Source organism: Stegostoma tigrinum, chromosome 25, assembly GCF_030684315.1.
Source record: "Stegostoma tigrinum isolate sSteTig4 chromosome 25, sSteTig4.hap1, whole genome shotgun sequence".
Classification (NCBI taxonomy): domain Eukaryota; kingdom Metazoa; phylum Chordata; class Chondrichthyes; order Orectolobiformes; family Stegostomatidae; genus Stegostoma; species Stegostoma tigrinum.
In genome coordinates this window covers 16,270,988-16,289,091 of record NC_081378.1, presented here as the reverse complement: position 1 = coordinate 16,289,091, position 18,104 = coordinate 16,270,988, and the positions used below count along the sequence as shown (strand labels likewise).

The 18,104-nt window shown below is 40.6% G+C and overlaps 1 protein-coding gene across 1 annotated transcript in view; it reads left to right on the top strand.

Moving 5' to 3' along the window:
- Positions 1 to 18,104, top strand: part of ube2h (ubiquitin-conjugating enzyme E2H (UBC8 homolog, yeast)) — a 106,350-nt gene that overhangs the window by 70,931 nt on the left and 17,315 nt on the right. Inside the window, exon 4 of the mRNA XM_048553793.2 lies at positions 17,382 to 17,421. Coding sequence (XP_048409750.1) covers positions 17,382 to 17,421 — 40 coding nt within the window. The remainder of the gene's footprint in view (positions 1 to 17,381; positions 17,422 to 18,104) is intronic.

The window sequence follows — 18,104 nt, the reverse complement described above, 5'->3', positions numbered from 1 at the left end:
TTTATGACTGTCTCTATAACAGCACTACAGCTGTCCATATGTCATTGTTTGATTTGTCACCAGGCCCAAATTAAATTTTTGCCAAAATTTTAAGTTTGAGGGCTGTCTATTTACCTATCAATCACATCATTTAGTTAGAAAATCACAAGTGTTCTTAGCCAGATGATGTTGGCACTTAATTGCATTTCAAAATTATTCATGTCTATTGTTGATTTCCCTTCAAAGCGCACATTATCAATTGCATCATAAGTTCAGGAGCCAAATCAGCAAGCTGGCTATAAGACACGTGGTATTAACCAATAAGTTTGGGTTAATGATCTCCGATGAAGGTGCCACTGATGAGCAGTAACTATAATATGATTGAATTTCGTATTCATTTGAAAGGAAAGAAGAGTGCGTCTGAGACTATTTCTCAAAATGTAAGTGAGGAATTTGAGGAAATGAAAGCAGAGTAAAAGTGAAGTTGGCAAATTTTAGTGAACAATAGAGCAATAAAGATGGTGGGTGGCATTTCAAGGAAATCTTTCAGAATGCATGTTCCAGTGAGTAAGAAATTCCAAGAGACAGCCTAGCATCCATGGTCAACCGGAAAAATTAATTCCAAAATCAAGCTGAAGGAAACAATAAATTGCTCAAAACAATGGATGGTTCAAAAGATTGAACAGAATATTAAAAATAACTCATTTTTAAAAGAAGGGAGAACTTGGATGGCATGAGAAAGTGCGCCAAAAAAATAACAGATGGTAAGAGTAAAAATATTTTGAGTTAGAAGTGAATATTAGTTCAATAGAAAGTGACGAGAGAATTGATGAAAATAGAGATGTCAGATGAATTGAACATGGATTTTGCGCTGGTCATTACTCCTGGAGATACCCCAGAAACCACTTTCATTTCTTGACTGAGAGAGGCAGAAACTTGGGAAAATTATAACAAAATAAAATAAGTTACCAAGTTGTTGGAGCTGCAGGCTAAAAATGCCTGGGTCCTGGTGGAGTTCATCCTCGGCAGCGAAAAGAAGATAGTGAGAGACCAGATGCATTAGTTTAATTTTCTGTAACCCCTAGATTTAGGAGCAGCCCCATTAGATTGGAAAATGGCAAATGCAACTTCTGTTCAAAATTGAACAGAGTCAGAAAGCAGGGAAAATACCTCAAGTTACTTTTAAATAAGCAGGGCATTTAGCAATTCATTTTATCAGGCAAAGTTAACGTCAGTTCAGCTGTTGCCTTGCACAAAACATTCATTTGGAATGCTTTTGATGTACTATTCTGTGGTTAGTGGGAAGCTGTGAATGTAGTGTCTAGAGATTTCAGGAAGAGCTTTTTGAGAAAATGTCATATCAAAGTTATTGTGGAAAATGGAAGCTCAGTGTGGGGGTAGCTTATTGCTATGGATAGCAGATGCCAGCTAACAAGATGGACCAGACATAAATGGGTATTTTCTACTTGGTAAGATGTGAGAAATGGTGTCACAAGGATCAATACTGGATCTTCATTTAGCCATACAAGTGACTTGGATGAAAGGAGGTTTGCCTGACTTTGGGGGAGCAGAGATAGCTAGGAAAGTACCTTATGACAGGACATGAGGATATTACATGGGGACCATATAGGTTAAGTGAGTGGGCAAAGATCCGACCAATGGAGTACAGTGTGGGAACTTGTGAAATTATTCATTTTGGCAGAAAGATTAAATAGTGAGATTGCAGAGCTCAGTTACGGAGGGGCCTGGATACCTTTAATATATGAATGACAAAATCAGTATACAGTTTTAGCAATTTAAAAAGCTAATAGCATATTAAAGTAATGACTTAGTTAATCATTATAGCTTTAATTTAGCTTTTTAGTTGATAAAACTGTATGCTGATTGTCATTCTTGGATGATAAATAATTGTTTATAGCGCAGTCCGAGGATGTTCAGGCTGAATGGATTAACCATGGCAAAGGCAGGGTTGTGGGATAGCTTATTGATGCTCTTTGGAGAATTGGTACAGTCGCAATGGGCCAAGGAGACACTATCTGCACTGTGGTGTTTCGTTGTATCAATATTATCATTACAAGGGGGATTCAGTATAAAAGTCAAGAAGCCTGTGCTCCATTTATACTGGGCATTGGTAAGACTGCATCTGGAGTATTGTGTACTGTCCTGGTTGCCTTTTATTCAAGGAAGGATGTAAATGCATTGAAAGCAATTTAGAGCAACTTGTCCAGGTTAATAGCTAAAATGGATGCTGCTTTATGGGCAAAGGTTGGCTTGCACCTGTTGGCATTTAGATTAAGAAACAACTTGATCAAAATAGAAGGATGAAGTGTCTTGGTGCATAGAGAAAATAAGTTTCTTGTTGGAAAATCTGGAACTGAGAGCATTACTTTTAAATGGGGTGACCTCATTTTTAAAGCAACCAGGAGCTGCTTTTTCTCAAGGTCCAGAGTTTATGAGCCACTCCTCCGTGAAGACATTTGAAGGCAAGATTTTGAACATTTTAAAAATACAGGTGGACAGATCCTTGGTTATCAAGGGGTAGGTGGGAATATGAATTTGAAGTTACAATCAAATCAGCCATAATCCTATGGAATAGCCTGTGTATCTGTTCTATTTTGTATAACACTGCCAGTGAATGCTGTCTCTCTAACATGGAGTGTTTGAAACAAAAAGGTATAGACAGATGGCAGGTGAAGATAGGTGAGCATTTGAGGAGAAAGGGCATAGATGATTATAATGGTAGGTTTGGATGAGGCAATATAGGATGAGGTTCAAGTGGAACACTAACATCTGTTGGGCTGCACACTGCCTGTTCTGTGCCATGTGTACTCTATGGACTGCATCAATTTGTGCAGTTTGGATCTTGAAATCTATGGGAGCAATTGTACTTGCTGTCATTAATGGCATACGTAAATGTTAATCAGCAACATTAGTTGATAGTTACCAGAAGAATCTCATAATAGTTTAAGATAGCAAGTTATCATCTGAAATGCACTTAGGATTTGTAGAATCAAATTTGAATGTACCTACTGCAAGAGAATTAGGTGTTCACTTCTAAATGTACAATGTGCAGCACTCTGAAGAAAGAGAAAGGAAGTGGGGCGAACGATTAATACCTTGGAGGCCCATGGCATTTACTGCTGTTTTTCCTTTGTCACTGGGTTAAAATGCTGCAGTAGTCTTGCTAAAAGTTCTATGGGAGTCCTTTGACTACAAAATGCAGGTTTAGCACTACCTGCTCAAGGGCAGTGAGAATTAGGTAATAAGAACTGGTCTTGCTAGTGGAGCCCACATCCCAACAAGACAAATTTCTCTTTAAATCCCATGTTCTTTTTGCTGTCCAGATTAAATTTTTTCATGTTTTTAAATTCGAATGTAGAAGGAGTGAGCAGAATGCACTTAGCATTGCTTCTTTGAACTTGGAGAGATTTGTATTCAGGCCCCACCGTAGTCTTGTGATGCAGCTGTATAGGAGTTATTACAATGCATCTGGAGTACTGTGTGCATTTTTTGATTTCCATCTCCTGTTGTAGCTATTGCTGTGGAATTCAAGAATGTCAAAAATAACTTGGAGAGGAGAGAAAGCTTCCTCGATCAACATGTTCATTGGTTTGGCAACATGTTTCCTTGATCAGTCCATAGGGTTTCCTATTTGCACATCCAGTTTCTCAGCTGTACTGGTCCATCACAGTAATTAGGTTAAAAAAATTTACATGAAATTTTGAGCGCTGCTTTTTTGGAGTGGGCTAAGTAGCCTACTTTTGATCTATGATTTTTTGGAATCCCTGTTTATTGCATCGCTGTCTCAAAGCAGGGTTAATGTTTTCAGAAGTATGTCCTCATTGTAAGAGGGACTAACTGTAAGGTTCTTTATTAGACTGATCTTACATTTATCCTTGGAAGGTGGTTCTTGATTTGAAAAGTGCCAGTGAAATGAGTTTTTAATTTGCCAACGATTCATGAAATTACTTGAGTTGTTCACATTTAAATGTGAAGACAAATCTAGATAAAAGAGGCTTCTTTACCTTAGAAAGCTTGAATTGTTTTTTTCTTAAAAAAAGTAGTCAGACAGGGAAAAACTGATAACATGTTTTACCCAGATTGATCTTCATTTTAAATGTCTGACATCCCTGACTGTTCCAGTTGGTAAATAGGAATGCAGTAATGTGTAATTGAACCAGATCAAGGTCTTAAGTTTGACTTTCATCTGTGTAGGAGTACTATATTTAGCTTGGGTTGCTGCAAGTGTGGTAGGGAAAGATTTATCAATATATGTAGTGATTGTGCTAGTAGGCAGCTGAGAATCTCACAAGTGCAAGCTAGAGTGTGATACTTTGTGTGGTAAAATAAGTTGTTGCTCATTATTTAGGCTTGTGGAGGCTGTTTGAAAGAGCTAAAGAGCTAAATTGGCTGCCTATTTGTATCCAAGCATAAGATCTTTTTCATGGGATATAGGCATCACTGGCAAAGCCAGCATTGGTTAGATATACCTAAGTTAACTTGAACTGAGTGACATTCCAGATCATTTCAGGAAACTGAAGTCATTCATATTGTTGATCTGGAGCCTTGTATAGGCCAGACTAGATAAACATGATAGATTTCTTCCCCTAAAGGACACAAGTGAATCAGATTGTCAACTGTTGCATTAAGCACAAATTACAGGTCACCCTGACTGAGAGTTTTTCAAATCCAGACTCTTGCTATAGGAATTCCAACTCCACCAGTTGCAGTGGTGGGATTTGTATCTTTGACCCCAGAACCTGTCTCTAGTTCACTTCAGAGATAATGGGAACTGCAGATGCTGGAGAATCTGAGATAACAAAGTGTGGAGCTGGATGAACACAGCAGGCCAAGCAGCATTCACCCAGTCTGAGCGTCATGATTTTGTAGACCTCAATCAGGTTTCCTCCCATAACCTCTGTCTTTCTAATGTAAATAATCCTAATCTACTCAATGTCCCTTCATAGCTAGTGCCTCCATACCAGGCAACATTCTGGTGAACCTCCTCTGCACCCTCTCCAAATCCACACCCTTTTAGTGATGTGGTGACCAGAACTGTAAGCAGTATTCCAAATGTGGTCAAACCAAAGTCCTATACAACAGTGATAATGGGAACTGCAGATGTTGGAGAATAGAGAATGGAGAATATACAACAGTAACATGATCTGCCAACTCTTGTACTCAGTACCCCGTCCAATAAATGAGAGCATGCCGTATGCAGCCTTGACCACTCTATCGATCTATGTTGCCACCTTCAGCCTACAATGGACCTGAGCACCCAGATCTCTCTGTGCATCAATTTTCCCCAGGGCTTTTCCATTTACTGTATAGTTTGCTCTTGAATTGGATCTTCCCAAATGCATCATCTCGCATTTGCCTGGATTGAACTCCTGCCATTTCTCCGCCCAACTCTCCAATCTATCTATATTCTGCTGCATTCTCCGACAGTTCCCTTCACTATCTGCTACTCTACTAATCTGTGTCATCTGCACACTTGCTAATCAGACCATCTGTACCTTCCTCCAGATCACTTGCGTATATCAGTCTAGTAGCTAGTATACAGACTTTAACTATGTTATCTTAAACATGCACGTTCACAAATGGATCTCCAAAAGAGGAGACAGCACTGCAGACATATCATCGGTTGAAAACAAGTTCTGTTGATCAAGAGTCTGAAGCACAAGATGGAATGAGATGACTTTTCTGACACTGCTTGTGGTCTTGGCCAATCATGTCATGTTATCAGCAGTAGAAGATCCTGAACTCAGTAGCCAGTCACTTGGATCTTGGTCTTTGCAGAGTCAGAATGTTGACTTTTTTCAGTTCAGAATGAAAGATTGAGACCCCTGTCTTAGCTTTCAGAGTTTTGAAGCCTGTATGCAACTGCCCCCTCACCAAACTATTTTCAGCCCAGAGGCACGTGGTGCTTGCTTGTTTCTCGGAATATCAAATCTAGCTTCTCCAAAAGTTACATGCTGTGTAATCGAAAAGTAAAGACTATTACTTCTAAGTTTGACCTTGGAGTTGTGAAAAAAGAACCTTGTTCATTCCTTTTTTTTCATCTTTTTTGTTACAGTACATTTACAGTCTCCCCTTTTATACACCGCATGCACCTCTTTGAAAGAATTCTATTTGATTAAAATTATTTCCCTTCAACCAAGCCATACTGATTCTTCCAGATTACCTTGAATTTCTCAAAGGCCCAGCTGTAATCTCTTTAATGATCTCCATGACAGACATCAAACTAACTGGGCTGTAGTTTCCTGTTTTGTACCTCCTTGCCGTCTTGAATAGACAGATTACATTAGCTGCTTTCCACTCTGGTACATATGTTGAATCCAAGGAATTTTTGAAAACTAATGGCAATGCTTCTATAATTCATGAGTCTGCTCCTAAGACCCTGGGATGAAGTCCATCTAGACCTGGATACTTGTCAGCCCATACCTCTCTGTTTGCTTTGTACTGCTTCCCTTATGATTGTAGCTTCAGTAAGCTCTTTCTTTCCACCTCTTGATTTTCAGCTATTACGGGAATTTGTTTGTACACTTCAGTGAAAACAGAAACAAGATATTTATTCAATTCATCTACCTTTTTCCTTATCTGCTATGAACTCTTCATCTGTTCCCTCCAGGACGAGCACCCACTTGACTCCTTTTACCCTCCCTCCCTGCTTTTTAGATAACTAGAAATGCTAATGTATTTTTACATTTTTTAAACTAGCTTCACTTCATGCTGTAACTTATTTCTCCTGATTAATAAGTGAAAATAGAGTGGCAATTTTCTGACCTTGCAATTCTTTTAAAACTGCAGGGAGGACAATGACTTAAAGTGCACCATTGAAAATAAGTAAATAATTGATGTAATTTGTCATATTGCAGTTCATATTGTCACAAACACACTGCATCAATTATGCAACATTCTCTCTATGACATCTTTGCTGAGTAAATTAATTCACTGAGAGTAGAGCTGCCAGAACTGCTAATTTCCTTTACTGAAATTATAGACATGGTATTTGCAGTGATTTTTCCATGTAATCAATTTGGTTGATTGCATAGAGTACTAAAAGTGAACTCTTGAAGTTGAGTAAGTATTTGGTCATCTGTTTTGCTTTGCCCTTGTATCTGTCAGTTTTTAAAAATCCAGTACTTTGCTTTAAGTTGATCCCATACTTTTCAAAAAATGAAAGCCAGTAGGAGATAAGATTGACATACAAGCAAAACTCATAGGAAGAGGAAAAAGTAAATACTTTGCTTAAATGAGCCAACGGGAGTTATTGTAACCCCTGTATTTCATCTCACTGTCATATGCAGAATCACTTATTCAAAGTAGATAGAAGCTTATGTGAAGCATAAATACTTGCAAAAATGTGTTAAGTTGAATGGCTATTGGTAAATTGTACACTGTAATGTAATGAATATTTTTGCTGCAATTGTTGCTTTATGCGAGATTTCTTCTGGTTTTCTTTAGGTTTGACTGCCATATGGCAATTTTACGCAACTTTTTGATGTGCGCCATTTTGGATCACTGCTATTGAAATTTGTTTAGTCTTCAACTGTGGCTGGAATTTGTAGCAAGAGAAATTTGTGAACAGTTTGTGCTGTTTGCCAGAATGTCAAGCTGCAGCATATTGTGGTGGTACCCCAGCCAGTGCCAGATTTCTACATTAACATCCCTTTAGGAAGGGGGAAGGACTGTATGGCTGCAATCATTTTTGTTATATTAAGATCCACTGCTAGTTTGTGAGAATGACTTCATGTTGTGAAAGACTTTCCCCAGTCAAAACAAAGCTATTGTGTGTAATCTTAACACATTGTTGAATATGAGCTAATTCTGAAGTGAATAAGGTTGTTACATCTGATACCTGTAACAGTGATGCTGTGGAAACTAGTTTGCCACTTGGTGCACACAATCACTTTAATGCAGTCCTTTTCATGCTTTCAAACTCAGCTGCTGCCTTTGAAATCAATATATCTTTAACTTTTGAGTTTTTTTATATGAAAACATCTTTATCTTTAATTTTGAAATACTGCTTAAACCTCTTGAGTTCGGTGTGAAGGTTCTTGGTACTGGCATTGAAACATTTTCTGACTTAAGCTGTTCCAGGTCCAGTTTAATAAAGTTCCTTTATACTGTCTCACCCACCACACCTCACCCTCAAGTCCTAGAACAGCATTTTAGTTTTGCATTTTAACCAGTTGTTCTATACCTCTGATTTGCTGGTAATTTTAATTCTAAAACTTTGCATAAATAAAATGTCTCACCCGACCTCTGTCCAACTACTTAGTGCTTTGAATGCAGTTTTTGAAGTCCAATTGTTGTTCTCTAGGGGAACAAGTGCTTCATAAAAAGGCTGTAGAAATGAGATGTTCTGTGTGTGGTGATTGTGAAGGATTCTGTGCTGTTCAGGTGGTAGGGTTTGTTATTTTAATATCTCAACAGAAGTTTGACTTGAAGGCTGTCACCTCTGGCAAGGCAGCAATTCCTCATTAACACCTACAGGTATCAGTTTAGATTACATGATGAACACAAACTTGTTTGAATCCACAATTGTTTTCACCTAATCAGAGCAGATTAGATTGGGTCGAAGGGAGCCTGTGTTGACTTGAAATTAGGGTGAGCCTATGTGCAAGGTACAGGTCATTCTCCTATAATGCAATAGTTGTGTTTTTGTGTGATCTTGCCCTGTAGGAAATCACCATAGAAAATCACCTTGTAGAGAATTGCCATAGAAAATTGCTATACCCGTACAGCAGAAAACTCATTATCCAAACAGTGTCCACTACTCATCAATTGCATTACAGCCAATTCACGTTAATGAAACATGTTATAGCGGAACTATCTGTACTGTGATCGGCAACTAGCAAACAGGAGACTAACATCTCATCTTTCTGGAAGACTGTTTAAAGAGTTTGAAGTGAATCAGGGTTGAAAATGTGTAGTTCATTACACTGCTTAAGCCTGGTATACCAAATATTTTTTATTCATACATGGGATGAGGCCATCACTGGCCAGGCAGCATTTACTGCCTGTCCCTGATTGCACAGAGGGTGGTTCACTCAACCACATGGTTGTGAATCTGGAGTTACATGTCAACCAGACCAGGTAAGGATGATGGTTTCCTTCACTGAAGGACATTAGTGAACGAGATGGGTTTTTCCAACAATTGACAATGGATTCATGTTCATCATTAGACTCTTAATTCCAGATATTTGTTGAGTTCAAATTCCACCATCTGCCGTGGCAGGATTTGCACCCAGGTCCCCAGAACATTATCTGGGTCTTTGATTAACAGTCCAGCGGTAATACCACTCTGCCATCACCTCCCCCTCTGATAATCTTAACTCTGAAAATATTTTATTTGGAATGTTTCTTAAAATGGAAATATACTGTTAAGTTTTAGGTATGTGATGTATGTCTTGAACTTTTTCTGATGGAAATGTATGCTTATTTGAAATAATTTGATTTTGGGCCAGCAAGTTGGTGATAGAATTTGACTGCAAATGTTCATTTTAAGTGGTTTTTAAGTTTGGAGCAAAACTTTTGGGAACCCTTTGTTTCTGCAGGTTCTAAAAGTGCTTTTGAGACAAAAGCTTCTCTGTTCTAGTAAATGGTTCAGTGGTTCCAGTAAAGTTACCATATTTCAGGAATGTCATCAAAATTCTAGGGCAAGGTCAACATTATTGCACACAAGTAATTAAGGTGTGCAAATATAATTAATTGAACATTGGTATCCTGATGGATTGTGTATCCGGGTTATTCATGGTATCTTGGTCAAAGTCTCTGGTATTAAAATACATTGAAATTGGGTTCAGTACATTGGGTGATGGAGTAGCACTCATACCTGATATTGCTTATGTCCTTACTCTGTCAAATTCAAGCAAAACAATCTGTGGCTGAGATCAAGAAACGGTGTCTGTTTCAGATTGTTCCCGATTGGCCTTTAGTTTCCATTTTCCAGTACACACTTAAGATCAGAACCATCTCTGAAAATTATGCTTTGTAGGTGGGCAAATTGCTGTGTTAAGCCCAGCGTAGTGTGAAGGGGGTGTGAACTCTTCAGATACTGGTTAAAAAAGAGCTTTTGATGGTAATCTGGGGAAAAAAAATGTAGTTCTCAGGCATCTGACCCTTCATTGTGCTATTTGTATATCTATCAATTCTCTGTGATTAAACTTAGATCATAAGGTATAGGAGAGCAATTAGGCCCTTCACCCCATTAAGTCTGCTCTGCCTTTCAGCCATAGCTGATGTTTCTCAAATCCATTCACCCACCACCTTCATTACTAATCAAGAACCTGTCTATCATAAATGCACTCAATTAAACACCATTTCTGGTGCAATAATTTGAGTTTGAGATTTACTGGTGAGGTAAAGCTGTGTGTTATTCATGTATGATTACACTTGCCACTGGTATTTTTCTGATGAGGCTGCCACGGGGCAGCTCGTGAATTGGAGTAAAGGGAGTGGAGAGAGATCAGGATTGTTCCTTGGGGAACAATGTAAGGAAAAAAACTCTGCAGGTGATTCTTTGGCTGTGCCTGAATAGATGAGCATGGAACTAGATGAGTGTAACTTTAACCATCTAGACAATGATGGAAAAGCATTGGAGGAGTAGGAAGATGTTGCTGACTGAATCAAATTCAGCATGTAGGTTAAGAAGGATCCAGACTTATCCTGAAATTCTGAACAGTTTTGACAGGTGAGTGTTCTTGGCTTTTGGTACTATTAATGATGTGTTTAATTATTTGGGGAATGGAACATGGCTGGACCCCTGGGAGAACTGGAATTGAGGCTTGAGTTATGTATATCAAATGTAAGGAGCATCTCCTACTGGACCAATAGAACAGATCTGCACAGAATTCTTTGTTAAAATAGTTTCAGATGCTGTGGTGAGATGGTCCAATATCTGCTCAAAATCCACTTGAATGAGTTGGGTGAAAATTTCTAAAACGTCATTTAATTACATAGGTATCTTGTTCCTTGCTACTTGGTCATGAGCTACTCAAAGCTGTGTTGAAATAGGAACCAAAGAACTCCTTAGGTTTGATATTGTAAATCAGGGATACAAATAGAAATTGCTGGAAAAGTATCTGTGGAGAGAATCAGAGTTCATGTTTCGGGTTGAGTGACCTTTCGACCGAACACTCTTTTGAGGAAAGGTCACTCAGCCTGAAAAGTTAACTCTTATTCTCCCCACAGATGCTACCAGACCTGAACTTTTTCTATCAATTTGTATTTTTGTCTGTGATGAATTAGGAAGTTGAATAGGGACATTGCAGTAGTTTAAAAAGTTATCAATCTGTACTGCTATCAAGGATTGGGGGGTGTGGGGGACAAAAATATAAAGGTACTCGGTGGATGGTGATGAAAATGCGGTGTGGGGTCCCTAAATAGCTAATCCTGGTGTAAATTTCCTCAGTTTTGCACCTTTTTGTATGCACTGACTGTTCATGCCCAGCTTTCCTTCTGAGCAACCCCAGTGCCATTTTGGTAATGGAAAAGTTTTGCATGCAAATTAAAGCATTGGTTTTAATTGAAGCCACACTGGTTGTCTGGCTACGGAACCAATCTTGAGCACCTTATGTTGCAAAGCTGCGTTAGTTCCTTCAGGATTTGGCTGGTATACTTACTCTTGAGTCACGTATCTGGTCATTCCCCACCCAGTCCCGTGCACTGACTTCCATTACACACAGCGGTCTGATTGATACACAGTCATCTACCACAACCAGCGTCAGTGAACTGGTTCAGGAGGAACCAAATATTGGACTTTGGGGTATCACATTCATATTTTCATGAGTCATCTTAGCTTTTATTGCATGATCTCAGGAGAGAGCTGTGATAATACTTAATAAAACTACGTAGTCTTTTCCTTCCAGGCAATCTTTTCTTCAAATAAGTCAAACTTGAAGCCTGCTCTGAACATTAGACTTAACAGCTCCTACCTCCATTTTGATTTATGGGTTGATAACCTGCCTAAATTGATTTTTCTTTTTCTTTTAAAGAGTCTGTCCTGAATGTCAAACAGCAATCCTTTGCCTAAACACATTTCTCAAAGGATTTGGCATTAATGATGCAGTAAAAATCCAGTATAATAGTGTCTTCTGGCTCATCTAGTTGCTTGTTGATTAAATTGGATACAGAGTTGGCTTGACGGTAGGTAACAGGTAGTGGTAGAGGGTTGTTGCTCAAACCTGAGGCCTCAGACTAGCGGTGTGCCACAAGGATCGGTGCTGGGACCTCTGTTCAACCGTGTGTGTGTGTGTGTGTGTGTGTGTGTGTGTGTGTGTGGTTCATACGGTCATGGGTTCTGCCCAGAAGTATCAAGGACGGAGGGAGAGAGGAAGGTTTAATATAATACTTGAAACATTTTGAAATATTGCTTTTAAGTACTGAATGTTTACTAGTAGCTTGCCAGTCTGTGCTGGTAGGAGTTGTATGTTGTTATATTCTCTATTACCATCTCCATCACTCAACTTTATACCAAATTCAGAATCACAGTCAGTCCACATCCCTAACAACAACCTAATATTCAAGATGTCACGGTTGTATTGCAGGTTCTTTTACACATTTATATACGAGTGAGTATTGGTCGTGTCTTTTTGTAGCCAGTTGGTGATCATGTACACTTGTCGTTAGTTTCCTTCCTGTTTGTCCGATGCAGTGTTTCTCGCAGTCTCTGCAGGGGATCTTGTCGATGACATTGACATTGGTCCTGCCCATGGCGGGGAGTGGGTCTTTAGTTCGGGTGAGCACTTGTCGTGGGGTTGATGGGGCTTGTGTGCCACTCTGATGCCCAGCAGTTGTAGAAGTCTTGTGGTGAGTTCTGACGTGTTCCTCATGTAGGGTAGTGTGATTAGTGTGTCGGGGTGTATAGAATCTTTGTGATACTGTTCCTGTAGGTGCCTCCTGATCCAGTTCTTTGGATATCTGTTACGCTTGAACACTTGGAGAAGGTATTCCTCCTCCTGTTGGCGGAGTTCCATGTTGCAGCCCTTTTAAATAGTGTTGACTTGCAGCTTTGTTTGTGTGTGCTGGGACTGTTACTATTGAAGTTCAATACCTGTGTGTGTGGCTTTATGGTTTACTTTGGTTTATGATACTCCCTCATCTCAATCCACATGGACAAGGAGAACCACGACTTCAACTGGAACAACACCAAGATCCTGGGACAGGCTAGGCAGAGACAAGCACGAGAATTCCTGGAACCATGGCAGTCCGCAAGGCATGCTATTAATAAACGCATATACACTCCACTACGGAGGAAACCTGTAAGTGAGGCAATCCATCGCAACGGACCCCAGAGTTTAAAAACCAGGTGGGAAAACACACCACTCAATCAGAGTCTGCACTGAGGATGTTACCAAGCACAGTAATGAAACATCTGCGGAACAAGCAAGCGGTTCGGCGAGCCAACCAACCTCAACACCCACAACCCAAGATCTACTCCCAAACCTTCTTTGAATAGAGTAATGTAATGCCAATTCTTTCTTTTTTGTTGTGATTTAATGGTGTAAGAATAAAGTGTTTTAATTAGAGCTTAATGGTGGACCAAACAAATTACATCTGGAACACAGTGCCTTAAGCTTGCCCTGTTTTTTTTCAAACAAAGAAACTAGGGTCTAGGCTATCTAAATATACTTGTTGTTTGGGCTAGTAGTCTGAAACATAGCCCAGAGGGTTGTGAATAATAAAATGTGTATTTTCAAATAAGATTGTTTTTGTGCAACAATGGAAATGATATATAGAAATAAGGTGAAAAAGCGGAGTTGAGTTATATCAGCAGTGATCTTATTGAACAGTGGAATCTATTCAAGGGATTGTATACTCACTACTTCCTGTCCTGCAGGTCCCTCCACTGACACCCTCATCCGCTTAGCCGAACTGGTCCTCATCTTCAACTTCTCTTTCGATTCCTCCCACTTCCTACAGACAAAGGGGGTAGCCATGGTTACCCGCATGGCCCCAAGCTATGCCTGCCTCTTTGTAGTTTACATAGAACAATCTCTCTACCATAGCTACACTGGCCCTAAATGCCACTTCTTCCCCTGTTACATTGATGATGCACTGTATCGGTGCCGCCTTGTGCTCCCAAGAGGAGCTTGAACAGTTGATTCGTTTCGTCAATACCTTCCACGCCAACCTCAAGTTCACCTGGACCATCTCCAACACATCCCTCACCTTCCTGGACCTCTCTGTCTCCATTGCAGGCAACCACCTAGAAACCAATATCCATTTCAAGCCCACCGACTCCCACAGTTACCTAGAATACATCTCCTCCTACCCACCTTCCTGCAAAAATTCCATCCCCTATCCCCTATTCCCAATTCCTTCGTCTCCGCCGCATTTGCTCCCAGGATGAGGTATTCCACTCCTGTACATCCCAGATGTACTCGTTCTTCAAGGGCTGCAACTCCACCTCCCCCTCCCCCAACTGACAGTGTCTCCCGCATTTCCTGCAACTCATCCCTCACACCCTGTCCCCGCAATAACCGCCAATAGAGAATCCCCCTCATCCTCACATACTACCCCACCAACCTCCGGATACAACGGATCATCCTCCGACACTACCGTCATTTACAATCTGACCCCACCACCAAAGATATTTTTTCCATCCCCACCCTTGTCTGCTTTCCGGAGGGACCGCTCTCTCCGTGACTCCCTTGTCCACTCCACACTCCCCTCCAACCCCACCACACCCAGCACTTTTCCCTGCAATTGCAGGAAGTGCTACACTTGCCCCCACACCACCTCCCTCACCCCCATCCCAGGCCTCAAGAAGACTTTCAATATCAAGCAGATGTTCACCTGCACATCTGCCAAAGTGGTATACTACATCCGCTGTACCCGTTGTGGCCTCCTCTACATCAGGGAAACTAAGCGGAGGCTTGGGGACCGCTTTGCAGAAACCTCCGCTTGGTTCGCAATAAACAACTGCACCTCCCAGTCGCGAACCGTTTCAATTCCCCTCCTCCCATTCCTCAGACAACATGTCCATCCTGGGCCTCCGGCAGTGCCACAACGATGCCACCCCGAAGGTTGCAGGAACAGCAACTCCTATTCCGCTTGGGAACCCTGCAGCCCAATGGTATCAATGTGGATTCCACAAGCTTCAAATTCCACCCCACCCCCCCCCCCCCCCAATTCCAAAACCAGCCCAGCTCGTCCCCGCCTCCCTAACCTGTACTTCCTCTCACCTATCTTCTCCCCCCCCCCCCCCCCCCCCCCCCCCCACCTCAAGCCGCACCTCCATTTCCTATCCACTAACCTCATCCTCCCCCTTGATCTGTCCGTCCTCCCCGGACTGACCTATCCCCTCCCAACCTACAGTCACCTCTCCGGGCTCCATCCCCGCCCCTTTAACTTGTCTGTCTCCTCTCCACCTATCTTCGCTATCCATCTTTGGTCTGCTTCCCCACCCCTCCCTATTTATTTCAGAACCCTCTTTCCCCATCCCCCTTTTCTGATGAAGGGTCTAGGCCCGAAACATCAGCTTTTGTGCTCCTAAGATGCTGCTTGGCCTGCTGTGTTCATCCAGCTCCACACTTTATCTTGGATTCACCAGCATCTGCAGTTCCCGTTGTGTCTGTATACTTACTGCCTGCTCATAGTTACTACGTCCTTAGAGCTGCCAGGGATTGCTGCAGTGAATGGGGTAGTCACTCAAGGATATTTTTAATAGCTATCACGGGAAACACTATTTTCCCAATGACAGGTTGATTAGTACTAATTGCATCTTCAGTGCAGTAATGATGAAATAGGCAGAATTTCAGAGCTTTGTCTCCTATACAAGTCTGCTACAATGAAGAGTGTAAAGTTTTGCTTTCAAAATTAGCTGTACCTCTCCTATCTGTGATTGTGTTTTTATACTGTCTGATGCCATTGCTACCAGTCCAGGTTTGGTGTCAGTTTGCCTCAGTTGATGAACTCTTGCCTTGTAGCTTCAAGCCCACTTACGTAAAAAGGCTGATACTCCTTGTATGGTTTTGAGTGCTGTCCTTTGCACGCAAAGTAAAAATATGGCTCTCTGTGATTTTTGGGATGTTTAAGAAAATAACCTGTTAGTCCAGCGAGCATCTCTTCCTCAGCTGAAAACAGACTGTTCATGCCATCATTTCTGGAAACTTAACGTAGGCAAATTTGAGAACCAGTGTATGCTATCTGAAACACTTAAGAATTTGGAATGCTTGGATTATGTGATAAGGCAGTACATGAGCACATATTTTACAGACCTGATTGTAGAAATGAACAGTGTAATTAGGGAAATTTTGAATTTATTCTCTAGGTCTGTTGTGTTTACAGAACTCAGTTCAAACATTATTTGGGATGCTAGTCATTCAGGTTTGGGTTTCTGCTTCTATCTGCTCACTTCACATCTGCTAGAAATGGAAATTTCCAATGTTGTCAGTTAAGGATGTGATTAAGCTGTATAGCAGTATTTCCTCCACAGGAAATAACCTGTTGGCTATGCTGAACCACTTCATCAGTGTTTCCATTCAACTACCAGTATGAACCAATCTCTAAGAAAGGGCAAGAAATGATTTTTGAAAATTGCATTAACTTTGGTCATGAAATTTTTCCTGCCCTCAAGCTGGAGAGCAGACAGGATAATTACCAAGAGCACCACAGTCGTCATGTAGTATGAAAGCTTAATATTTGCCACACTGTTATTTTTTCCACCTTTCCTAATGTTTGAAAGCTGGCTATAGCCACTGCAGTCATGTTTGAATATTGGAGTGTTTTGCTTGGTGAAAAACAAATTTCCTTGTGTCTTAAAGCTCAGAGGTTGGAATAAATCTAACTTGCTCAAACCACTCTGGTTTTCCAGTTTAAACATTGCTAGGCTTAATTTTTGAGAAGTTCAAGGCAGTGCAGTTTAAACTATTACTAGGTTTCCAGCTTCAAGTCAGTTTATACATTAGAAACTTTTATTAGCCTTTTTAAAAATGATTTTAGGGGCAAGGATCTTTGCACAAGATTTTTTTTGGTAGTTAACCTCAAAATGGTGAATGCTGTTGGAGAGGGTGCTGTCTGTTAAAAATCATCAGACCGAGTTAATCATGGCAACTCTGTACAAAGGCACAATGTATAATCATGACTTGAGGCTAATCTGAATGAAACTAACACCATACCTACAACAGCAAGTCTAAACTTAATTCACATCACTATGTTAGAATGATTTCTCATTTCTTGGGGTGTTTGCAACTCTACTATGAACCACTTCGAGCAGTGCTGTAAGTCTGATGCCATGCACTAGCTGGAGGATTCTTTGCCATGTTTTGAAATAGCTAGATTGTCTCACCCCCATTCCTGAACAGCAGAAATTATTTACATCCTCACTACTTCCAAATGTTGCCATTTATTTTCCATTTGTGTTGGTAACCATTTGTTTGTTTTATTTACAGGATTTATGAATAAAATTTTCCATCCGAACATTGATGAAGCGTGAGTAACATTTTTTTCCTGCAGTGTGTATGGGAATATTTTGGGATGAGGGGAGAACAAATTGGGTGATTGAGTTGACAGTGACTTCTAACTTCAAGAGATGATATTGTTCGAGGGTGGCTTTAGAGGATGTACAGCCCCAGTGTCTAAATTGTATGAAATCTAAATGCACGTCATTACTACTAATTGCTCACCTTCACTAAAATAAGCTCCATTGTACATAAAATAATTGAGAGCTGAGCTCCCAGATGAAATTACAAGATGTCGTCGTCCCTGGAGCCATCCGCTACCATGGTGGTGGTGCCTTTGGGAAAAGGAGATTTAGGGGAGATAAATTGAGAAAGTTTATGGGAAGGAAGAGAGGACTATTTAATTTCTGAAGTTCGGAAGCATAGATAACTAGTTTAAGCCAAAAGATCAAGTAGGTAGGAGCAAGTCTGCTCTGCCGTTCAATATGATTGTGGTGGATCCTCTGTCTCAATGCCATGCTCTAGCATTCTCCCCATATCTCCTTGATGCCTTGAGCCTCTCTAAATTGATCGATCTTTAAGTGTATTCAGCGACTTGAACTCTTCAGACTTCTGTGGTAGAAAATCCTACGGATTCACAACCTCCTGATTGAAGGCACGTCTTGTCTTAGTCCAAGGTGGCCTGCCATGTACTGTGTGGCTGTGACCCATTGA